Source organism: Astatotilapia calliptera, chromosome 8 (assembly GCF_964374335.1).
Source record: "Astatotilapia calliptera chromosome 8, fAstCal68.1, whole genome shotgun sequence".
Classification (NCBI taxonomy): Eukaryota; Metazoa; Chordata; class Actinopteri; order Cichliformes; family Cichlidae; genus Astatotilapia; species Astatotilapia calliptera.
Window position 1 is genome coordinate 20,440,667 of NC_137429.1, and position 25,924 is coordinate 20,466,590.

Here is a 25,924-nt window from a genome sequence, read left to right on the forward strand (position 1 = left end):
CTGACCACAACACGTTTTGCTGAGTAAGCATACTGCTGTGCAATAATATTACAGAATTAGAATTTTTAAATACATAATAGCAAGATACAAAGTTTGTCTTTTTCGTTTTAAAATGTTTTTTTTTCTTAATTTGCACCCTTTATATCTTATCTTTATATAAAATTAAATCTTTAAAACATACATTTCTTAATTACGGACATTTCAGGTTATAAATGATGAATAGTACAGTTGATACTTAGGAATTAGTGCCACCAAAACATGCCAGCACCCAGACTGTTTTTCTTTTGATTCTCCAGTAAAGCTGTCTGTGAAGGTTCTCAGTCATCCAGGTCATCGTAGTCAAAGGAGCTTGCAAAGAAAAGCGTCTGGACTTATTTTGATTGCTTGAAGACGTTTCACCTCTCATGAACTGAAGAAGCTTCTCGGATGAGAGGTGAAACGTCTTCAAGCAACTTAAAGAAGTCCAGATGCTTTTCTTTGCAAGCTCCTTTGACCTCCAGTAAAGCTGTAATCTTGTGTGTATTTGTTTTTGATTTAGACTGCCATTTATATGTTGTGTTTCGGGTCTTACCGACAACAATGTGCTTTACACTACAAGTTGTGTCCAAATATTTACATATATCCATTTTATTCTATAAATTTAAGCTTCTTTATCTTCCTTCTTTCTACACCTACAGCCAAATAATCTAACAGGCATGTCTTCTGGACTTTGAGCAACACATGGAGAGGCCTTTTCTGTAACAAAGGCTGACATTTGACAGGGAAATTTAGACCCACAAACGTCTTGATATGATGCACCAGTGCTAAGCACTGCTTTATGTATAACTTTATCATCAAAGCATACTAAACACCATAATATGAGTTCGTTTAATATATACACAGTCAGTTCACAAGTGTGTGTGTTTCCACATGTTTATTTACCACATTCATTGTCAGGGGGGAATGCTACAGACGAGAAACCACATACCAATATAATGAAAAGACACATTAAGTTGTGATGCCTTTAAAATAAAAAAAGGCATTTTTTAAAGCAATTTGTGCACACAGACATTAATAGAAAACATATTTAATCCCTGGAAGTGGATCAGAAGACTCCAGATGTGGGAAAGTGACCAAAGGACCTGAATGCTTGAACTTTTTTCATCTGAAAACTCAGGATAGGACCATGGATTGGAATTCTGGGGAAAAGAATAAACAAATAAAGGAATACTCAGAATTAATCATAGCTCTGCATGTGCCACGTGACAAAAATCAAGAAAACAAGCAAATCTAAATCTTGTGTCAATTCCCTCCAGGATTAGGGAAGAGCTGGTAAATAAACAATAAACACAGACTAAAGCGGTCCATTTTGGATCGCCTAAATCCTTCATCCTATTAACTAAGACAACTTTTTTGTTTGCAAATGGATAATGGGTAAAACTGGGGCAAATGATCGAGCATGATGATGACCTTAATATCAACATGTGTGGTTCACACATGGCATAATGGTTAAATAGGGATCAGAAAATACACCAATGAAACATTCCCAGGATTTCAACATTATAGAAAAACAATACCTTCTCTCACCTCATAGATGTATAGTGCATTTAAGGTTTTCTGATGTTTTCTGATTCTTTGTGAAAGACACCCCCCCCCCTCCCACACACACACACACACACACACACACACACACACACACACACACACACACACACACACACACACACACACACACACACACACACACACACACACACACACACACACACACACACACACTAAATCTCATATATCACCCAGTTCGTCTCTTTTGGCACAGCCTGTGTTGGTTCATTTCCACCAGCTGAGTCTTAATCCAACTAATAAGATCATTTCTGCCCACATGCTGATTTTTTTGTGAGAAACCAGATACCAACCGTCTACTCCAATTTTGCCATCGCTGTCATCATCAGCTGCTGAGATGAAGCTCTTGGTTTCTGCGTCAGTCAGTGTCCGTGCACTGGGGATAAACCGCTGCAGAAAAAACCTAGACGCACACACACAATGCAACACAATGATATTTATCCATGACTGATATTTATGGATGACAATATACGGCATGTTTTAAAAACAGAAAATAATAAGAACATGGAGAAAGACACCACTTCCTAAACTGGACTGCACAAGTCAAACCTCTTATCAAAAAAAGGATGAATTGTGTAACAGAAATGAAATGAAAACACCACTCACAGTGGATTACTGCGAGACAGCTTAACATTCATCACAGTAATAGAGTACTACTGTGTGATTTAATGTACCGAGCCTCCTTCTTTCTTTTTTTCTTTCTATCAGAGAAATAATACGAGATAGATTCACATTAAATATGAAGCCACACCGCACTGGGTCAGTTAGTTGACGGAGTAAATCCAGGTAGAGGAACAAAAGTGCATATTGAAAAGAAAAGACTAAGATTCAGCGCCTCTGGGAGAGCAGACACCCCGTATCCTTTTACGCACTTGAGCTCAGAGTGCTCGATGTAGCCGCTGTTGTCCTCGTCGAGGATCTGGAACACATCTTTGACCTCCTTGGGTGTCTTTGAGGACAGGCCGCACAGCTTAAAGAACTTCTTGTAGCAGAAAGTGTCCGGAGCTGAAAGCATACAAATGTTGAAAAAAAGAGAAACAAATACAGAAACAGAGCTGACCCGTGAGGTTCACCGGGCCGGGAGGTGATGTGGAGATTAAAACGGCATGTGTCTGCAGCGACGGAGGGAGGGATTTTCCTCTTCCCTCCCCCCTTTTTTTCTTTCTTTTTTTAAACTTTTAAAGCCAGCAGCCATGCCCCCACAAATATAAAAAACAGAGAAGATTATTAAAACCCCCTTTTTAAAGTAAATAAATAAATAAATTCCGATTTAAAGCGGGTGCGACTTTAGTAGCGAGGACACTGTACAATATTGAAAAGCTGTGGAGAAGATTATGCACCTTTCTGCAAAAACAAAAACAAAACCAAAGAACTCGACTACAGCAACCGTTTATTCGGCATTTAATGTATTTTATTTTGCATATAAGTCATACAACCGTCATAATTGATCATGTTTAGTTATTGTGTGGTCCAGTGTGCATAAGTTGACATCCTACCTTCACAGTCCTTAATGGCATTTTGGATGTCGTCAGCGGAAAGAATGGATGTGAGTGACATGTTGGTCCTGCAAAATAGAAGAAAAGTCTTAAAGAAACACACATAGGTCTGTATTTTTCTTTTTTCTAATGATCTTAACCTACATTTGGCTGTTTGATATCCTCTCAGCCCACTTTTGTATCACACTGGATTACCTTTTTTAATATCTGTAGTGGTATCTAGGTTAATATCATCATCCCATAAGACCTCAGGTTATGAGTTTTTGATGAGTGGGCTTCATGTGTTTTATGTACAATCTCTATTTTATCAAAAAACTCCAAACATATTTTCTGTCTTATCGTTGATGCCAGGTTAATTGTGCTTTTTGATTGGATCTCCCCTGCGAGCTTGTTAATCGGCTTTTTTTTTTTTTTTGGCCTTGTTTGAAGTGCTTAATTGGCTCTGTGCAAAAATAATTGGCACTTAGGGACTTTACAAGAAAAAAAATCAACAGAGGGAGGGAAGGAGTAAAATTTGTGATACTTAAACTTCCATTTCAGAACGAATAAAAAAGAGAACTAGGAAAAGTTAAAACACCCTCCCCTGAGCGCTAGACAGCTTGCTGTCTTTAAACAAAAAATAAACGTAGATAAAAAATGATCTGCAAGTTTTTATCAGGTTGTTTTAGGGGAATCTGTTAAAAGCATGAGCAGAAACAGCCCGAACCTGTATTTTGGTCAAAAATCTCACCTTTCTGTCATGTTTGGAGGAATTAAGCAGTGCTAGACGAATTTAAAACTTTCGTCACGTCCCTGAAAAAGTAACCCAAATAGTCTAAAGGCTGTGCCACTGCACCAACAGACCACACCAGACAGATACCACACCTGTACTGAGAGTTTACCTGTGCAGCTGTGGGCTACTCACCGCAGTTGCCTCGGTCCGGGTCCAAAAGCAGCAGCAGCAGCAAATAAGACTCTTTGGTGGCTGCCGACAGCTGGCTCTGCCTTATATACGACGAGTGCGATGCTTGAGTTTCCAATCTGTCCGAGGATCAAATTCTCCCGCAGCCAGCCGCCTCCGTCTCGTGTTCCTCACCCGCTCACCTGTCCAATTAACCTTTACGGTTTATATCCGCTGCACATTCTCCTACTCTCTCTCCCTTTCCCCCGTTACTCATATGGCAGCGTGTGGTTCGTCCAATCAACTTTCTCCCCCTGTGTTACACTGCTCTCCCTCTCTCCCCCTCCCTTACATTTTCCCCATCCCATCTCTTCTCTTCTCTCTCTCTCTCCCTGCAGGTGCATTTGAAACCTTAAAAGTATCCAATAATCAGTCTGGCATCATTTCTTTGTTTTGTTTTGTTTCTTTAATGAAGAGTCTCTTTGATTTGGATGACTCAAGCAGGTCGTAATTTATCAGAAATACTCCATTACGCATGCTCTGATAGTAAAAATTCAGAAGTCAAAACCTCAGTGTTTGTTGCAAGTGAGCCATCAACCTGCCTAACAAGTTAACATGAAGATTACAAGTTTCTTTAGTGAGAATTTAGATATATGCATATCATTTGTTACTGTCAGAGGTTTTGAAGCTCTCACTCATGCACCTGTGCTAAAAGGTGAGAGGCTGGGTGGGGCCTGTGCTGAAGAGCCTGCTGGCAGCCTGCCACTCTAAACTGATGAATTTGTTTCCTGCAAAGGGGGAAGCCTTCCAAACCATCTGACGCAGCAGCGTCTCTGGTGAATCCAGTCAGCACTAATGGCTTTAGGAAAGAGGGGGGGACGGGTGCTTTCTGTAACTAGAACCAGGGGGAATAAATCTAATTATTTTTTTCAAACTTTCAATTGCTGCAAATCTCTGACTTAACACTTTGCAAGTAACAGCATTTTCATCAGTCTCACCTACTTGTTACACAAAAAGATGAACTATTTACCCCAAGAGTAACTCCACCTCTTTATCTCCAAGCCTCGACGTTTGCAACTTTAACCATCAAGCATCTGAAAACCCTCTTTGTATTTATTTATTTTAAATGGCGACACCTTGTGGTTGCTTACTATTATTGCGATTATCAATCAAGTTTTGCTCTTGTATGTTGTTGTTGGTTTTTCTCCCACTTTGGAAGGGAGGTGGAATTTAAGCATTACCAGATACTGTAAGAGATAAGAGCTGGATTATGTAGAGCAGGAGTCAGGTGTGTGTCAGCGTATTAGTGAATCTAGATTAAGAGGTTATGTAAGTCTCACATCAGCACAGCTGGACGTACTTGTAATGCATTAATAGTGCAAAAGTCAATTTAAAAAAATGCATTTAAGCAACCAAAACAGGACCTTACACCTCACACAAATCAAAAACTGAGCGCATTATAGTGGAAAATTTTGCATATACAGTATGTGCACTCAACTGGTCTGCTGCAACAGGCTTATTTGGTCTGATATAACTACTGGCACTTAATAAATAATAGATAATTTTGAGTAAAATAAAAAGGTTTGTTTATTTAAATAATGACTCATTAAGGAAAATATAGTATAAACTGAATGCATACAAATCAAGTACATTTCATTTGAACAGAGTCCATTAAATTCACAGGTTTACATTGTACTTGTAATAAAACTACATGTAAAATCTACACGTAATCAAATGATTTAAAGTCAGTTTGCACATAGATATTTTTGAAGTGTTTTAGGTGGGTTGATTTCTGAACATTGCATATCATATCACTTCCATGAATTGTTCACAGAAGATGCTGTTGCAGATGTGCTTTAAAACTGCATTCTTCTGGATGTACAAGAGAAAATGCCCCTTCTTTTATGGTCTTAGCAACCGATTCAATAAAAGAACTACATGTTACAATCCCCCTTAACCCATCCATCACCTATTCAACGTTTGGCTCCAAAATCTCAGACGGTGATGCAAAATTCTGAACTCGTGACTTCAATACAGGACTATACAAACCCATGGGGGTGACATTATGTTGGCTATGATCATCATTTATACAGAGTCAATTACCTGTCTGTGTGACATTCGCCTACTTGTTTAGCATTTTAGTTAAAAGTTTAGCATTGATTTATTTTCTTAAAATAGGCACATCTGAGCCATATTACCTAAAGATTACCTAAAGAGCCAATTCACAGGCAATGGGGGAATTGATAGGTGGGTGGGTGGATGTTACATGTAGAAGTTTTCTCATGCATTTAAAAGAATGTTTTTGAATTTCTTTAAAAAAAAGAAGAAGCTATCATTGATTTACTACTTCACAACTGAATAGCAAAGAACAGGGTCAGACTTGTCTTACTGAAAAAAGAACCTTTATTGTTTTCTCATCGTCCGTCCGTTTGCCCTAAAAGTGCATCATCACTGATCTCACAGAAAGCAGAAGTCACAGTAAAACGACGACAGAAGTGAGAGAGAGAGAGAAAGACACGAGTCAACCACGCTATACACTTAGTTGGTTACATTCATCGTGGACAGCATTGGGGTCTGCACTGCCAGAGAAAGAAAGAGAGGGAGCAGTTTGTCCATGGTCAGGGGTGAAAGGTTGAGTGTATAAAAGTGGTGTGGAGAACTGAAGAGAGACAGAGAGAGAGAGAGTGAATGGGAAGAGGAGAAGAAGAGAGGAAAAGGATGTCTTGATTCAAGTTGTTCCTTTAGAGTTGTGAAGTCAGTCAGTTGGTCAGTTCATTCATTTAAGACTTGACCATGGCAGCGAACTCTGTAGAGGGAGAAAGAAAGAAAGAAGGTTATTGTTTTGCTTTTGTTGGATGGCCTTTACATTGTTCTTCTGGAGGTAAAGATTTCCTCACCATCAACTCCGATCTTGCCATCGCCATCAGAGTCACCGGCCTTAAGAAATGTCTTTGTCTCAGCATCAGTCAGAGCTCTGGCACTGGCAGAGAAGTTCTGCAGGAACAGCCTGGAGAGGGTAATCAGAGACAAAAGATGAGCTTTTTTTTATTTTTAAAAGAGAAGCCTTTCTTTGAACAGTTGTTTTCTGGGATCACAGTGAATATTTTGTGCTAAACCGATCATCTATTCAAAAAGCATATTAAATATCTCTAACTGAATGCTTCTTGTTCTATTGGATGCTGAGGTTTTTGGGCTTTGTCATGAAAAAAATGTAAGCAGGCTACAATTCCTTTCCTTTGTCCTCTGTTCTACGTCACCCTACAGCGAGAGGCACTGAAGGAGAGAACTGGTATTGAGTTGCAGTCTAGGAGAACACCCAGTAGCCCGAGCTTCTCAGATGCTTTTGGGCCTCTGACATCATTCTGATTTCACTGTGAGCCAGAGAAAGATGATCCCAGTGCTACAAGAGCTTTGAGGAGCTTGTGGGTGAAATTTAAGAGAGGGTGCCTACTTCAGCTCATCCTCCTCAATGAAGCCACTCTTGTCCTGGTCAATGATTGCAAAGGCCTTCTTGATGTCATCGGCGGACTTGGCTGCCAGGCCGACCTTAGCAAAGAACTCCTTGTGCTTGAAGGAATCGGCAGCTGTGGAAAGATGGACAGAGGGAGGTTATAGCACAAACACAGGCTGTGGTGTGTTTTGCAGAGGCTGTAGTTTCTGCATGTAAGGCCTGGCATTTGGTTGTATCCACTTTCCCTTCCTGACCATCACTCAGCTTTTTTTCTAATGTGCAGGTCAGCTTTTCTTACAGTAGATGCACTGGTGCATGCTTTATGCTGAGACATACAGCCATTTAAAGCTCTCTATACTACTGGCAGACACCTGAGATTTTTTTTTCTTTTTTTTATAATATTTTGCAACTGGATGCGAAGTTTTTGCAGTCACAGTTTGGCTGTTGTCTAGGCTTTCCCTAGGTTAAAATGCTATGAGTTTCATCATGTTTACCTTGGCAAGCTGCAAGGGCTGCAGTGATGTCAGCTTCGGTCAGGACTCCGGCGAATGCCATTTTTTAACTGAGGGAGGAGAGAAGAGGACAAGTCATCGGTTAGTCAGTCAGGCTGTGGGGAAATCTGACACGATGAAGCAGCTTTACTCTCAATCTAAGGCCACCTTTTAACTTCCCTCAGTGCACTTTGTAGTGCACTGCTCAGAGTTACAGAGCTTCATGCAATACTCATTATGCCATGCAGTATAATTCACAGTCCCTCTCTGTGAGTCTTCCAAGCCACAAAAGGTAGTCCAATTTCTCCAAAATAAAGCCCTCCAAAAGGCAAAAGATTAAATCTCCTTTGCATCTGTAGTTGAATTTTTTTTCTCTTTCTCCGTTTCGTTCCTCTGTTAGTCCAAAGCTGAAATCTGGCCTTGTGATGTTCAAAATCTGGACATGATTTACATCCCATTGCATGAAGAAGTAGAAGCCCTGTAACTCTCTGAGTCAGGAAGTGGACTTGCCTACAGGTCTGCAACTCTTCAGTGAAACTCACCTTAGGGTCTGGCTAAGACTAGAGTGGATTCGCTCAGATGAATCTGGTGACTGCAGTAAAGCCCCCAGCGACTCTCACCAGCTTATATACCTTGTCTCACCCGAAATATGATGCATAGGCTATGTAACAGACACTGTGTGCAAAGCAGTCAGTCAAAAAATGTGTCCAGTAGACAGAGCTGTTCTATTTATATGAGCATAAATGAAGATGCTTAAATGGTAGGCTAAGCGTAGGCCTATGTGAAAGTGCTTAATATTGCATAAGGCTAATAATATATGTTGCTGATTTGGTTGAAACATACTCTGCAGCCTGTTAAAGTGTGCAGAACACGTCAGAGTGAAAGCTGGGGTAAACTTTTATATTATCTTTGACAGCCAGAAAGTCTTATTCCAAGTCAACCGTACTTAATACTGTTATTATTTTTTTGTTTTTGCTTTGTGTAAAGTGTGTAAAGTGTGCGTGTTAGTCCCCATAGGGAAATAGTTGCTCTGCATTTAACCCATTCACCCAGTGAAGCAGTGGGCAGCCGCCAGTGCAGCGCCCGGGGAGCAGTGTGTAGGGACGGTACCTTGCTCAGGGGTACCTCAGGGTAGCCGTTCAGTGGAGTCGAACCCCCGACCTTCCGATCATGGGGCCACCACTCTACCTACTGAGCTATCCCTGCCCTGTGTTTATGTAATTTCACTTGTTGACTGCGCTTTAATGAATGTCGTTTCAAACGCTGTCTTTAATCATGTTTAAATGACAAATGTATTAATGTGAAAAAGCGTTGTGTTGATTATGAACTCTTTAAATGACCTTAAATAGCTATCTTCACCAGCTTTGGTTCTAAATAACCTTCAGAAAAGTTCCTTTAATAAAGCAATGTGTTTTTGTTGTTGTTGTTTTTTTGTAAACCCCCCCAAACACTCAGTACATTTTGGTAATATTATCTCTGTGCTTTTACACCATCATCGCTGATCACGGTTTGGTTGAAACGGCGCTTGTGCGTAACTGGCGTGCGTAAAACGTCTGCGATGACTTTGCTGACCTTCCAATGTCAGAACAGGCTGATTGGTCTGATTGATCACTGCAGGTAGGGACGTTGTAGTCGAAAACCTACGTAAGTTAAAACACCACGTTCAAAATGTAAACGTTCATTTCTTTATTTGTTCTTTGGATTTTTAGCCCACAACAGGGGAATGCCTTTAACACTTTTCCCTATTCCAGCTGTTCTTAGCTTCACATAATGGCAACATTGAGAACACTAGGCTGATCAGCTATTATACTACTATATTATGGAGAAAAACATTGTCCTGCTTATCTATTCCCTTGATAAAAACAATTATGTGTGTATGATTGTTATATGAATTATTAATATATATATATAAATCTACGTCAAACTTATGGACTACGGTTTCTATGAGTCTTTATGATTTCTATCTTCCTAATTCGTATGTATGTTTATGCACATTGTGCCCCATTTTTTGAAGTTTCATTCATTTTTATTGCCGTGAATGCGTAGAGGGGACTTGTATATAATAGCAATACTGAACTAAAACAATGTTATGATAATTTTCCACGCCAAACTGTGAGTTATAGTCTTATGAATAGGAGGAAGACGTTTATATGAAGTGGGGAGCTCCAGGGATTAATTGAAACGCTTTAATTTAATAGTACATCACCACTATCATCATGCACCTACATACAGCCACCGGCTCTCATGCCGGAACTTATTTCTGGACCTCTTACATCCATTCAAACCATTTCTCCATATGGCGATGAAACTATTTGTGGTGCTATTTGGGGACACGCTGAAAGCTGATACCCTCGGTATCATCGCACCCATTATCATCATCATCATCCTTTTAACTAATCCAGTTTGGCACCGGATGGTTGCATAATGACACCGAGTTCTCACGTACTATCAAAACAAATGACAATTAAACGGGGATAGTCCTGGGGACTTTCCTTATCATGTTTGCTTTTTTTAGGATAGCCAGGTGTTATGCAGTAATTCTACATCAGGTGGCAGTATTGAGATGATGAGGAGTTTTATTGAAATACCAGCAGAATTTAATTGTGTGTACAAATCATAACAGAATCTATATTAAACATATTTAATTTCAAGCTCTGGACACGTAATACGTTGTTAGTTTAGCTGCTGCTACAGTTCTCCATAAGTCTTTCACAGAAATGTCTTCAGGCATAGGTTGTCCAAGAAGCCACAAATTGTACTTAAAATGTGTTTCACTGGGCTTTTTCTTTACTTCTTAAAAACTCTGGAAAAACTAATCTTTGGCATTTAACATCTGCTGTGGTCAAATGAGGTCTCTCACCTCAAACGACTCAGCCATAGATACTGTAACTATTTCTGCCCTTCTTCAATATCAGGCTTAAATTACAAATATCTCACAGCAGGAATGAAACCCATCAAGCCTGTAATCTGAAGCAGCAACGAATGATCATAGGACGTCTTCTGAAATGTACATTTCAGAAAATCCTGTGAAATGGGTTTAGGCCACAGAGATATTTTGCCTTCTGTGTGCAGAAGAGTGCACATATTGAATCAATATCTCCGCCTGAGAGCAGAAGGTCGCTCTTTGGTGCTGCAGCAGAAATAGAAGTGACCCTTGTTTCCTGTCGCTCTGTCCTCTGCCAGTCAGGTGAGTGACTCGCCGTCTGGGAGAAAGTTGCAAATAAATGTGCATCATTGACAGAACTGTAAATGCGTCGGATCAGAAATTTAATCCCGTCGCAGAGTTTCTCTGCTGGGTCATGCAGGTACTCCGAAGCTCTGCCAGACACCCAGTCACCTCACAGCCACTTTCCTGTTTGCCAGAGATCAGTTGCATGAGCCAACTGTGCCCTGCTTGTGCACCCCTGGTGCAATTTGCACCAATAAGCTTTTTTTAGTCTGTAGTGTTTGAAGTAAGATAAAAAAAAAAAGAAGAAGAAGAAGAAGAAGAAGAAGAAGAAATAAAGTTGGACTAGTATTGATCCAACCTATCTGGCCCTGCGTCTTACTACTGCAGTGAAACAGTTTGGTGGAAATGTAATACAATTTTTTTTTCACTATGAACAAAAGTTTAGTGAAATTTTCTATCTCTAGCTTTTTAAAAGTGCAATTTTATTCATTTTTTCATTATTTTATTTTCTGTAGTCATGTGTCTGTGATTACACTGGTATATCTTACTTCCATTATCCACGATTAATGAGTAATTTACTAACAGCTGATGAACATTTTTCTGTTACTTACAAATAAATGCAGGACTTTTAGTGGTAAAGCACCATTTTACACGACCATTTATACTCTTAACAATCTGAATTCCTTTTGGTGATAATGTAGTTATGTCGTCCAGCTGATCTGAGGTTTTTTCTGTCTTTCTCTCCAACTTCCACTCTCTCTCTCTCCTCTTCTCTATCGCCGAGGCGGAAGTCATTGTGGGTTCACGCCGTCGGTGAGCCTAATCAGGGCGGTCAGCATTTAAGCCAGGAGGTGACTGCTGTTCTTCGCTGGATTGTTGTCTGCCAGGCGTTAGTGAATGTCAAGTCTACAGCTAAGCTAAGCTCAAGTGTTTAAAAGTGAACTGTGTAACTAATCCTCGTCTCCCCGTCTACAGACCTCCTGGATTCCCTCCCCGTGCGATTCTTTGTGTCAAGTGTGGAAGAGTGAACCTGTGGCTGTGAGTGTGGAGAGTTGGAGAATGCGTGACTACCCCCGTGGATTTCCCCGGAGCCCCGTCCCTCACCTAATTGTATATAGCACTGCCCTGCACTTCCCATAAATACACAATGTGGATTCTGCAAATAAATTATTGTGTACAGCTGATTCTGGAGTCCTGCGCTTGAGCCCTCACCATCGAACTGTAACAAGTTAGCTTTTTTGTCCAGCATTCATCTATAAAGACAATAAGAAAAAACCAAATAGATGTGATATGCTTGGGAAACTGTTTTCTAACTGAAGCTGGTTGCATGCTGGCTGAATATCTTTTCTTGTAACGTTAAACTTTAAGTGAAAATTAAACTGCACGATCCCCACCTTAATTGTTAATATTCTCCATAGATACTAAAGACCCGGTGTAGGAATGAATGCATGCAGTCGATCTGTTAAAATAAGGAGTTATATTAACCCAGAGCCTTGTGCTGCATTAGCTGTACGAGAATGTAAAATGTAAAGGCAGAAGAAACCATTTCTTCTAATGGCTCATCTGTAGTCTTGATGATTTTTTTTTTTTGGCATCTATAGCAAATCAATCAATCACCTCTTTAAAATGATTTCAAGGAACACGGGATAAATACTGAACACATGGAATCTAAATGTAAACATATTCACACCAATTACTGCGCACGGAGTGTTAAACTGGGGCGACTTCATTTGCTGATTGGAAAATTGCACGTGCGGTTAAGTGGAGACTCAAAAGTCTCCTGTGTACTCCTCCCCAACCCCCTTGGCTAGCCTGGATGTGACCCAGTGCTCAATATAACATCAAAACAATAGGTTTTACTGTAACTACTCATCTGTGTCTCTCACTGGCTAGTAAAAGTCACACCATGAAGAAACATATATTCTAGCAGGGACACAAAGCAGAGAAGCGAGATCTAACTTGGGGTTTACTGTAGGAAAAGGATCATCCCCATGCAGTAAATCATTCAGATCTTGTGCAGACTTGACCAGAACTCTGAAAAATAAAAATATTAGATGAAGACACCAGCTACATTTTAGCTTTGCAAAGTAAAAGACAGTGTAAGGTTGACAGATCACTGTCAAGAGATCATGTTATAGCTGGTGACTGCCACTGATACCAGCACCTGGGATCTGGGATTCAAAATGACAACGGACATAATCGGGAAAAGATTTTTCTTTGCAATCACTGCTCATTGTTGTTAATGATGAGTGCACTTTATTATTTTCATAAACAAAGAAACCACAAAAAGAAAAAAAAGTGTGAAAATGATTTTTGTTTTTTCAGAATAAGACCTGACCACAAGGCTGGTGAATAAATATAATGACAATATAAATTAGAATTGAATTATATAATAAACATGTGATGACTAAAGACCTATTTTTAAAGCTGTTCCTACTGTTTTCTATAGGAGTGCTTGTCTTCATTTCAATAAGGAGGGATCATTTATGATGGAACTGAACATAATTTATTAATATACAGAATTCAGTTTGAGGTATTTGGTGGTTAGACTCCGATGGCGCGTCACTGAACGAAATCCCAGCAGTTATAGGGATTATGGTAGGACCCCCTGGAGTCTAGATGCTGGTGGTGGAGATGAAGATGAAGGCTTGAATGGAGCCTGAAAGATGAGCGAGAGGTGATGATGGGGAGGAGGTGGGTTGCATGAAGGCATCTGCAAGGGACAATGACTAATGTCCAGTGAGATTTAAAGTACACAGAATCACAGCTGATTGGCCCGAAGAAGGCTGGCAAAAAGCTGATTGGACGAGACTAGTGATGTCACAATCAGCTTTACATCGTGGGAAAGCGGAAGTGATGTCAAGCTTAGAATGGGCAGCAACACCTGGGAAGCAGACAGATGTGTGACTATGGCATCAAATCAAATACACATGCCTGAAAAAGCACAAAAATAAAAATGTGAACTCTATATCTTTGGTTAGTTGTACTCAGACACACTGACCTTCCCAGCCGATCTCACCGTCACCATCCAAGTCTCCCTCCAGGAGGAAAGCTCTGGTGTCTGCTGGGGTCAGAGGTCTTGCTCCTTCACAGAGTTCTCCAAGAAGAGCCTGACCGAGAGCAGTGAAGTGACAAGTGAACAAGAAACACAGAAACGAACAACACACTAAAATTGTCTTGGCAAAAGGTGATTTTATATATCAGATCAGAATGCTTTCTGTGCATGTGACTCAACTGTAACTCACCCTGTTCTATGTAGCCACTTCTGTCCTGGTCCAAAAAGCTTAAAGACACACTCAAGCTCTCTTTTATAACTGTTTTGATAAAATTCTTTACACCAAAGGAATCTGATCAGATCAACTCAGATGAAATGATGATACCCACCAGGTGACAGAAGGCCTTTTTGTCCTATGGCAAACAGGAAGTATTCACACCCTACACTACTATTTACTCAAGTTCACAAGTGCTCATTGGAGAAGTGATGTCTGGTGCAAAATTTGAACACTGATGGTCGAAAAGAAACAGCTGGTGACAGTGAACAAGCTTCAACCCACCCTAAATGTCAGAAACCACCAATTTCTGTCTATCCACTGTCACCTGCAGCTGACCCCATCAGCCATCACTGTGTGCCATCATACAGCTGTGTTTTCTTTCTCCAGGGGTCACTGTGGAAAAAAGAAAGACTTAAACAGACCCCAAGCAGGTAGAGACTCTGTGTAAACAAAACAGCAGTCAGTGAGGTTATATTCGGTGCATCTGGAGGGAATCTGGCCGGCCTGCATTTCCTCTTCACTCGTGTTTCCAGCCACAGCCAAAGTTGCTGCCTGCTTGTGGTTGTCCCTGGCAGGGCTTCCGCATGCTGTAAACATCCTGTTATTATGGAGTCTGTCACTTTCAGGCTCTGCTCCATGGAGCTGTCTCCGCTCACAGCCACACTGTTTCCAGCAATACTACATTTAGCATTTAGAAAATGAGGAACATACAATAGACATTCACACTAGACTTACATTATATAAATGCATTTAGTTTTGTATGGATCGCTGTGCCTTTTCTCACAAGCTTGGAAAAGTATGCCCCAAAAAGTGGGACATAGTTGGATGATTGAGCATACATTGGAGAAGTATGATATGTGTTTCAGAAATACTAGCATATATACTGACATGTTGCACGAACGTTTTCTTACTGTGTTCAGAGAATAAAGAGAAGCGCACGTCTTAAAGTAAGATTTTTTTCCCCCCTCTATTATATTCACACAGTATTACTCTGGCAAAACACTGTAAACTACAAACATTTGCCCAGGCAGCTCACACTCTCTGCAGTATTTGCTTTTAAGGGAATAGTAATGCATTTTGTATGCATAATAATTTTGTTTTCTTTGTTTTAAACTGACTATAAGAAGTTTGCAGTACAGGCTTTTGTTATTTGCCCTGTTTAAAAAATAATAATTTTAATTTAATTCTTTAATATACTTTAATACACATGAGATAATTTTGAGTACTATTATTTTTTAGATACGATGCATTAAAGGTGTAATTGTATTAATATGCACATTGCAACATAGTTATAGCTGTTACGAATACTTAAAAATAGGTACACTAGGTTTTTACAAAGAAATAAAAAATAATTATACTGTAAGCATTTTTAAAAACGGCTTAATTTCCTGGTAATTGGTAAAAGCATCTTAATTTTCTCTGCATGTGACGCATTATGAAGTGTCTTAACCTTGCCTAACTTCCAGGTATTATACAAGAAAGCAGAAGCAAATGATATGTAACTTATTTGTGTATAAGCAATTTTTATAAGTAAATTAAGTAATCTTAAGAAAAGATGAATTAAATAATACACTATTCATCGTGTGCATCCGCAGAATAAATATTAAATAACAATGTAAAACATTATGATATAAAAAGGCAGGTTGCTCCATAACACATCCTGAAAAGTACAGTGTACTTACAATATAAGATCATTGTTCTTCGGCTAAATCACTCTCTACTTGAAATTAATTACACTGTACTTTAAACTTCTTTCCAAATAGTTTCTTTAAGGCAGATGTGAAATCGTAAAGTAAGGTCAGAGGTAAATTGTGACAACGTGATTTTTATGCAAACAAAGGAAGTAGAATTTTAAGCATAGTTTTCAAAATAAAATGCTTTTTAAAAAAAGTTTGACCTTATTCGACCTTGAAGAGATCAGAGGTCCAAAGTAATGTAATATTTAGAATCCCATAATATTATTTTCTATATGTCTATATGTTGTCGGCACAAACAATGGCTATAATTTTACCTTTGAATAAACACTCTGTTTGGCATTATTATCACTTTGACTTTCAGCTCAATCTATTGACATTGAATGAGAGGTCACACGTCAAATGTGTCATGATATTTAAATCTTTATATGATACTTTCTATATGCTGACAATGCACACTACACTTACAAGAATCATAGTTTCTAAGTTATAAGGCTTTCTGTCAATTTGACCCACCATAGTTTGACCTCGAAGACTTTGGTGGATGTAAGGCAAATGTTATTGGACTGCTAAGCTGTTACTATGTGTTACAGACAGAATGACACACACACAGACTCGTAAACATTACCAAAAACATGGCAGAGGTAATAACTGCAGTAATGCGGTACGTTTGTGCTTCTAAATATGTATTTTTTTTTCTTTTCAGGCTGCAGATTTCACTTATATTTGTGGATGCAGAGATGAAGCAGAGTCACTGACGGAGGTGTTTCTGTGCCCACTCTAGGATTTCTTTATTGTTCTTAATTATTTCCAGCTAAATGTTTTCTTTTTCCCTTTATCACTTTAATATGTCGCTGAAATGATTTGAATTGTTGCATTTAAAGCAGCCTGACTTCTCTGCACCTTTAATATCCAGCTTTTTACAGAGCATGAAACGTATTCAGTTTTTTTCACCCGAACTGTAAAAGCATAGCTACGTTAGTAAATGTTTTTACTTTTGAAGATTATTACTAAAACTTCCCATTTTGGACAATGTGTCCATTTTTTTGTTACACTGTAAATCAGTCAGTGGGACTCTGTGGAAAACCATGTGCAGATAAATTCCCACACTTGCAGGTGGCTTGGCAGATTGCAGTGATTACATACAGGAAATGGAGGCTGGATAGATGGCAAAGTCTTCGACTTTTGTTCTAACACTGAGCCTCACCACACAGCGCTGCTGTATGCTACATTTGATCGTCTGCTGTGATTGTTGCTGACTTTTTCCTGCTTGTTAAAGCTTTTATGATTTTTAAGAAACAGCGTTTGTTTGGAGGGATTACTCCAGCGCTACAGTTACTGCGTCACACCGGCCCTACGAGGGAGCACGTGTGGGCCCAAGGCCTGACCAGAGTGACGAGGGCTTGGCTTCCTCAGGATGGACTACATTGAGGCTTGCAGTAACCAGAGGGGCAGTGGAATGACAAAAACATCCTCTGCGCCCCCACACGTACCTGCCCCCCTTGTCCTTGTCCCTTTCCATGCTCGGAGACTTGTTTTCAGGAAGACCAGACTTCCTGTGTGATGGAGCAATGGATGAGAGGAGGAAGAGGGGGATGGGATAGACAGGAAAAGACAGACAGAGCGAGACAGATAGGGATGAGGCATCAGTCCAAAACACATTGTGATTTGGGGCATTTTGTTTCTTTTTTCTTTTCCTGACAGACGAGCAGCTGTAAGGGAGTCCAAGCAACAAGAGAAGAGAAAATTACAATGCAGATCTTTTGCTACGTTTCATGCTTTTACCTTTTGTCTACTGCACCTGCAAAAAGTCTTGTCTCATGTAAGGCAGCTTAGCAGGGAGTGGTCTGATGAGCTACAAGGATTTATTCAAGGCAATCAGTTCTCACGGGTACTAACAAGTTCGTTTTTTGGACTTGGATTTGAACATTGTGCACTCACAAATCAAAAAAGCAATATTTGCCTTTTCCCCCTTTTTCCCTTCAAAAATGAGAAACACTGAATAATGGGACAACCAGCAAAAGGACTGGAAACAAGAAGAGGTAAAGCTCCCATTAACAGAAGGTAGGTTGCACTTCACCTTTGATAGGCAGAAAAACAGCATTTTCTCTCTGTGTATCTGCATCTAATTTATTAGCATAAACAACCACGGAGATTTGGCATTATGATTTAAATGAAAATCTAAAACTATACAAATATGAAACTTTTTAAATGGGCATCATCTCACCATCATCATGACAGTTGTATTCAGTTTTATAGCTTTGGAAATTTGTATCCTTGGGTGCAGTCAGCTGACATGTAATGCTCATGATTTTCTGTTTTTTCACTTTGTCTCTCTCAATATTTTCTTCTCACTTTCACTTTATCAGCATCCCCGACTCTCAGTTTTGTCCCATCATTGGCTTTTTCTGTGAATCTTGCTCATAAAGTCTCAGTACGAGTGATTTAATGACTGTGGCACGGGTGGATGAGTGGGCTTTTGATTGATTTGTAGGGCAGGTGGTTCAAACCTGGGCTCCTTCGACATGCATGCACAAGTATCCCTGAGTAAAAAGCTTAAATGAAGATGGGTGGTTTATGGGAGCCACTGGCTGTGAAAGTGGAGTCCATATAACATATAATGCTTTTCCTGAACAAATCTGCAATAGTTAGCTAATTGCATTTACCAGGCGAACCCTGCCACTAAGACTCAGGACCAACACCAGCTGTTTATTTACAGCTTTAGCCATAATGTGTCTACCATACACTTGAATATGTAAATATCCTTTATGTTAAACATGTGCCATCACCTTGAAAATTGTAACACTTGCTTTTTATCAGACATGGACTGTAATAAAATGTACTGCAGTTCTGGATTTTACAATTTTTCACAATTTTTTGTTACAGAGCAAGAATTTTTTTTTCTCACCCCCCGTTTTTAGTGTCTCATGATGACATACTACAAACAGCTTTATGCAAAGTTTGCAAATCTGTGACAATAAGCAGTAATTTTGACATCTGCAGACGTTTGCACTTTCTGCACCACCGAAAAGTGCACAGGTTTACCCGAAGCAGACTATTTCCACAGTTTTTCTTTCCCAACAACAGACTTATTTCCATCATGGTCCTGGCTTATCCAGGTGCATGCGTTAGATGATGGATTTTTATGATGACTTTGCAGGAAGGCTCTCCGCAGTGCAGGTGAAACAATGCGCTCCCTGCTCTTCTACGGCTTCCTGCACCTCCCGCAGGACCTTTGGCTAGTTTCCTTTTTCTTTTGGCCCTGGACACATTTTTTCTTGATGTCATTTTACTTTGTCATGAAGCCTAATTTTCAGTTGTAGTTAGTTGTAGTATAATTCTTGAATGTTACCAAAAGGTTTGAAGAGTCAGAGGGTGATCAAATCTGGACTGATCAGTTGAATCACTCGCTAAATGTACTATTAATCATGTTTATATATTTTATTAAGCACTTTACAGTCTTGATATCAAATCCTGACATCATGTATCTGCTTTATTTATTTATGATGGCTCATCAGGTTAGACTTGATGTTCCACTGATGCTAAACTAAATCTTTAAGTCCCCCACTAATGCCTGCAATGCTCGGCCTCTCAGACATGAGTGAGAGAGGCACCCTGTTCGTCCTTCCGTCCAGGGAAAGTGGTCGCTCCTCCTCTTTTTGGGCTCAGTTACACCTTTGACTATTTCTATCTGACCAGCTGCGGTGTGGGCATGACACTCTGAAATTCAGCCAAGTCCAGCCCTTCAAAAGTACTCTTAAACTCCACCCTCCAGGACTGCTCACCACCCTCTGTCTTTGGAACAGTTTAGTCTTGTGCTTCTGTTTTGGCACCTGTCTTTCAGCACTAAATGTGTGATTGTCTGTGGCATTCAGTGTGCATGTGCATGTGTGCATGCCATTCTATTTCATCCATGCACTGTTTTGATGCACTCTTGTGCAACTGGTTAGTGTGCGTATGCAGTACAATGAGACAGTGTGCGCAATTTTGAATGAACCCAAAGCATATTGCTTGAGTGTGTGTTCATGTTGCTGCCTTTAAGTTGCTTAAAGCTATAAAACTCACACATACATGTAATATGTTTATAATGAAGAACAAGAAAGGTACCCTGTGGGGTAATCAGTAAGTAAACTGTGATGCTTCAAAGACTTATTGACATTTATAATGTACATTTTGGGGTGTCACCCTGGTCTAAGCACTGCAGTATGAGCTTACTCTAGCCCATGTTAGTACACCTAGCAACCACAACCAACTAACTCCAGTGTGGATATTATACTAGAGTGTTCCCTTTCTCAGGCTTCAGGTGAATACAGACCAGTGCCACCTGAACTTGATTTGCCTCCTGATTAAAGTAGGTCTATGTATGGCTGCACAGCACTACATAACATACCTATTGTGTGACACGTAAACAATTACATTTTAAAGGGGACATTTGTTTAAATAAGGAAATGACATAAATTAAATATCTTCAGGTGGAAATCCTTTATAAATTGTCTGTTATGCTATCTCTACAATGTCCCTGGTTTTAACCCTGTTTCAAATCAGCTGTTTTACTGCTAATGAGCTGCCCACGCCCTGTTAGGAAGTGTCTCAGTGACAGCAAGTGGCAGCCAGTGGGAGCAGCCCAGGTCATGTGGGAGCAGACATGAGACACTCTTTTGCGTGGTCTGTCTGAGGAGCAGTTTTACATATAATTTTGGCCAAAGCACAGCCCTTGACTTTCAGTTACATGTTGGCAGTTTGTGTCGCATGGTGTTCGTTTTAGTGCAAAGTAGCAACCTAAAAATTGCTTGGAGGTGGTAACTGGTTAACACTGTAGCCTTTTAATATAACAGTGTTTCAAGTGGACTGAACAATGCTTTATAGTCTATGGTAATGTAATTATATACAAACAGAATTCCAAAAAAGTAGAGAAGCTGCACAAAATGTAATTAAAAAGAGAATGCATTGATTTGCAAAAACCCATATTTTAGAAGACATCTCAAATGTTTAAACTGAGGCATTTCACTATTTCCACTTTGCCTCAGTCCATTTTAAGTGAGGTTTGTCTCTGAATCGGCCAACACATAGCTTCATTGCATTACAGAGCTTTAACCTGGATTCGAGGATGGCACGGTGAACTGTGTTCACAGACAGTGATTTATGTAAGTGTTCCAGGCTTTATTGTTTGCTACAGGGTCTAACCAAAAACTGCTGAGAACCACAGACCAAAACAAGCCACTATATAAAAGGATTCATCATGAAAGCATAGTGTCCTGTTTCCTGTTCCTATAGTGTGAGATAGAGGATATAGCCCTGGGCAGAGCTTGATTCCCAAATAAAGATAGTTATGTATATTCCAATGCCACAAGCCCCTGTAAATCTCATCACATGTAAGATTAGCCGCTGAAACAGATCTGCTCTTATCTGATCAGGGCTGTCTGTGTGCCTGTGTGTAAATTAGAGCTCTGTCAACGAGTGCTTGAACTCAGCTCCTTCAAAAACACTTCAAACCAGTCGAGGAGCACCGCAGCTGTGATCAAGTATGTGTGCCTAAATGTGAGTGTGTATGTACAGGTCAGAGGTCACAGTCAAGCCTTTTAACAGTTTTTCTCTCTGTCGTTGGCTCGCCAGCAGTCCTGACAGTTTAAGGAAATTCCTTCTCACATGTATGAACTCTGCATGTTCACTTTTTTTAATGCTGAAGTATCACTTTGCCCTGCTGAGCTGAGCCCTTAGCAGCACTTTGATTACAGCACTGGATGAGGTAAGTGTTTACATGGATAAGTGCGACAGCTACCAAGTGACAGACAGGTCAGGCCTTTCACCACTTGGTTTGTTGGTTGCACCAACCGGCTGATGTAGCGGTTTAAGTGATAAAAGCTGCTCTCCTCCTTGCTCTGAATGTCTGGAAAATCAAATATCGCAAATGTAGCATCACCAATTTTCCCTGCTAGGATGCTTTACAGTTTGTGTGTTAGTGTGTGAAATAAAGTACTTAGCAATTTTTAATACGCCACTTGAGGCTAACTTTTACACTCTACTGCCACCAAGTGGTAGGAGGCTGGACTATTCTCCTGTTTTCAATGTTTCTTATGATCTGTACCAGTATTTAAAAAAAAACATCCACTTCATAAGATGAACATTTTTTAAGCCTAAATGTGTGATTTTCTTTAATCACTAAGAAAAAAAATGTTAAAGGTAAAGTTTATTTTAATAAAGGTCAGCTCCTTTGCATCAGCAAACTTGTGTTTTTATGTCATTTTCCTTAAACAAAGTCATTCAACTTTTTTTCACTTCATATTTTTCACTTCTTCCTTTATTTAGTGGTTATGGAGTCAAATTCAGAGGCCAGGTCTAATTAGTAATCCCAAGGAAGTAGAACAGGGATGTCAAAGCAATTCTGCACCATGCGCCACTTTTGACCTTAAGTGGGCCAGATCGGCGAAACCCCCCTGCTTTCAGTGCAAACAAGTTTAATCACACATTTAATCTGTCAGAGATCTTAATATGAGATAAAGCGGTTCAGTTTCAACAGTATACACCAGTTTTTCTACATGAGAAAGAAATGCTTCTGTAGTAAACGAAAGAAATATCTCAACTATTTGAGCTTAAAATGGCATAAACAAATGTTTAAATTTACTGAAAAAGCTAGAGCCAGATTTGGGTATCAGATTGGAGGCCAAATGTTTGACATGCCCAAAATAGAACAATAATGGGCTCGTGGCTTAAATATCTAATTAAAGTATGGATATATTAAAATGATTCACATTTCCCATCCTGTGCAAGTCATTCTTGAAGTAGCCTACAGTTTTTAGACTAATATATTACACTTTATGTCCTCATATCACCAAAGAATGAGTTCAGATAGATCCCACCCAACTCCACCTCATCCCTACCCAGCTGACAAAGATCCGAGCTTCTCATACACTCCTGTCTGATCCTATATCTGTCTGTCCGCTTCTTTTTTATTCAAACACACAGTCACGCCTTCCCCAATGCAGTATGCCCCCTGGCACTGGCTAGTTCAGACAGACTGGCAGTGTTCTCAGAGATCTGGAAGAGCAGGTGTACTGCTGTCAACAGAGGGCCTATGATCTGAGACAGATTACACACTCATGTGTTCATATAAAAGCCACTATTAAAATATTTTCTCTCTGCAAAGGGAGCTGTGCACTGTACAGCTGATGCGAAGCAGCTTAGTCATTCATTTCACAGATGCAGAGCTGGCACACCGGCTTTTCCTTCAAACAGTTTTCCAAAAAAAGAGGATGTTACAGTTTTATTACTGCTAGGACTGCACACCTTAAACCAACAGGGTGACATATTTATTACGTTTTATGATGTTTTTTTAGTGTAGCATTTCACTCCCTCTCAGCTTCTCTCATCTGCGCCCATGAGACCGAGCCGTGTCCAAATAAAGGCTGCAAAGAGCACCAGCGGCATTCTTACTGGATGCTGCTGTACATTACCCACAGTGCTTTGCCGTGTCTCATTCCACGGCTGCCAAGACAGTGGCTTTAGGGACTGGAGCTCCATATGTTTCTCTCAGGGGTCTTGAGCACCGTGTACTTGGCACGCTCAGAATAAGCCCAGTGATCTCCAATTACCCTCCTCTCACGGATTGTTTGGTGTCACTTGCCGTCTGCCGGCTGAATATGATGATTCTGCGCCTACAGTGTAAAAGGATAGTCGCACAGATCTCTTGGCATGCACTGTGCTCCTTACAACTCAATTGGAGCGGTGACCCAAAGCCAGTCCAAACTAGCCAATTATGAATTTCAAAAGCTCTTCAAGTCACATGTGTCAAGTCAGTGTTGTACTGTGTCCCCCCTTTTGAGCTTAACACAGTTCTAATTCTTGTCTTTCCTTTCCTTCACTTCTTGATGCCTGCTCCAAACGATGTCACAGGTTGTGCCATGATGAGTTGGCCCAAAATAAGCCAGCTTGACTATCATCACTTCTCCAGTACTTTAGAGAAATAATAAACTACAGCAAATAATAAAATACAGCTACCGGCCTTCTTCCTGTTTGATCGAAACTAAAGCTGCATCATACATCTGACATTTGGATGCAGAAGCTGTCGACATATCTGATTATGGGAAACTCAGACAGGACACATTCATCATTGCTCCAATGTGAAAATAGAACGTGAAATAGAGCGGAACAAGCTCGCATTTTGTGCCAGTGAGAAGGCTTTCAGCTCTGCCACTCCATCACATTCTCATATGTACTGCTAAGTCCAGTCAAATAAAACGTTGACTGTACTGAAACACTGTACTGTAAGCAGTCAGGGTGCCCTGGCTGACCTGATATGGATGAAGGTTGCCGTGCGACATGATTCCCGGGAAGACGACTCTACACTGGTGAAATGAGCGGAAGGAGGAGTTTGGCAATAAGCAAAAAGGATGGATTCTGTATGGAAACACCATCTGTCCGTCTCTTTGGCTTGGTTCACATCCTTTTTTTTTCCTATTGAAAAGCAGAGATGGACTGAATGGTGAATGCTGTTTCCTCCTGGGAACAACATCCTGATGCTGTCTGGGTGTGTAAAGCAGAACTCCAGCATCAGTGATTTTGTTGCCAAGGGGAGGACTAAGTCAACAGAAAAGCTGTATGGTGATAATAAAAAGTAAAACCAGAAAAAAAGGGGAACAATGTGCAGAAGCAGTGTCAACAGCTGTGGTAAACATATTATTTATAGCTGCAATGATCCAGCAGAAGCAGCTTTAATATTATTTCCATCTTTAGGTGAAACATATTATAGCCTACAGCAACATTAGCAGTCTAATATGTATAAAGTAGGAAGTGTATTTCATATTATTATATCGGGGTTTGAATGTATTTATTTTTTATGCCAGGTCTCCAGTTTTCAGTAGGAACGGCTCCTAAAACTGCCTGCTATTCTGCTTCCAACCTCTAGAGGGAGCGCTATTCATTGTTGAAACAATACTCATGAGACTGTCGGGGTCTTTCCAAGTATTTGGCCTTACAAATGCGTGGAATATATACTCTTAGGATCACTGCTAAGGAGACAGGTTTTGTTTTTTTTTATCTTCAGCAGGTCAGACACAAACTGGACACTTTATTCTAATGCATGAAGTTATCTTTTGGTCATGTTGTGTTTTTATTTGAAACTCCTTTTTCAAGGGAAACACTTTTGTTGGCAAATATGCAAATATTAAGGTTAAGCTGTAAATGGTTCTACTTCTGAGATTTGACTTGCCCTACTTTGTGTGCATGTCAGCAGTGTAGTGTGTCACAAAATTACTTCTCATGTAAATCTTGGAAAATGCTGCACTGCTCTTTTTCAGGAGAGAGGAAAGTGAGAGGTACAACCACGTGAAAACACTGTGATGGTTTGGAGTTGCGTTTTTTGCTTTTTGCCAGTGATGTTGAGGGTCTTGTTAAAAGTTGTGTAACTGTGAACATATAAAAGTACCGTCAGGTTTTGATCCACTATTCAATACTGTAATACATCTTAGAAGAGTTTGACTGACAACAGTTTCATAGTTTCGTTTTTCAACATGACAGTGGTTGCAAAAACCTTGCCAGTGCATTAAAGGCGCACCTGGACAAAAAAATGAATTGGCATCCTCAGAGCCTGGACATCAACATTATTCAAGCATTGTGGGATCATCTCGACAGAGGACAGAACAAAAGGCTCTTTATGTACTGTTTCTCCATATATGTTTGCACATAATTCAACAAATCATTGCACCCATTTTCCATTTCCCTAGGAAAACATAAAGAAATGCTTTACCGTTTTATTTTAAAGTGTAAAGAAATGCTGCCAACACACACGTGTTTACATATTTTATGCTGTAACATCTTTGAGAATAATGTAACAGCCACAAAGTATCACAGATTTTCTATAAGTCTACATGTCA

General features: G+C 39.9%; 2 protein-coding genes and 1 long non-coding RNA gene across 3 annotated transcripts; 1 reads left to right on the forward strand and 2 right to left on the reverse strand.

The window, feature by feature from the left end:
• Nucleotides 1-898: 898 nt before the first annotated feature.
• Nucleotides 899-4,326, reverse strand: pvalb9 (parvalbumin 9). Its single transcript, XM_026178993.2, has 5 exons — nucleotides 4,003-4,326; nucleotides 3,099-3,166; nucleotides 2,475-2,607; nucleotides 1,896-2,005; nucleotides 899-1,178 (listed from the first exon to the last, which is right to left on the reverse strand). The coding sequence occupies exons 2-5, from the start codon at nucleotides 3,157-3,159 to the stop codon at nucleotides 1,153-1,155; spliced, it is 330 nt and encodes a 109-aa protein (XP_026034778.1). The 5' UTR covers nucleotides 3,160-3,166; nucleotides 4,003-4,326; the 3' UTR covers nucleotides 899-1,152.
• A 2,037-nt stretch (nucleotides 4,327-6,363) lies between these two features.
• On the reverse strand, nucleotides 6,364-8,629 carry pvalb3 (parvalbumin 3). The gene is made up of 5 exons (XM_026178994.2): nucleotides 8,463-8,629; nucleotides 7,924-7,991; nucleotides 7,430-7,562; nucleotides 6,876-6,985; nucleotides 6,364-6,784 (listed from the first exon to the last, which is right to left on the reverse strand). Exons 2-5 carry the CDS (start codon nucleotides 7,982-7,984, stop codon nucleotides 6,759-6,761), a joined length of 330 nt encoding a protein of 109 aa, XP_026034779.1. The 5' UTR covers nucleotides 7,985-7,991; nucleotides 8,463-8,629; the 3' UTR covers nucleotides 6,364-6,758.
• A 2,239-nt stretch (nucleotides 8,630-10,868) lies between these two features.
• Nucleotides 10,869-12,273, forward strand: LOC113027899 (uncharacterized). Its single transcript, XR_003273165.2, has 3 exons — nucleotides 10,869-11,107; nucleotides 11,874-11,978; nucleotides 12,065-12,273. It is a non-coding gene; the product is annotated as an uncharacterized LOC113027899 (long non-coding RNA).
• The last annotated feature ends 13,651 nt before the right edge of the window (nucleotides 12,274-25,924 follow it).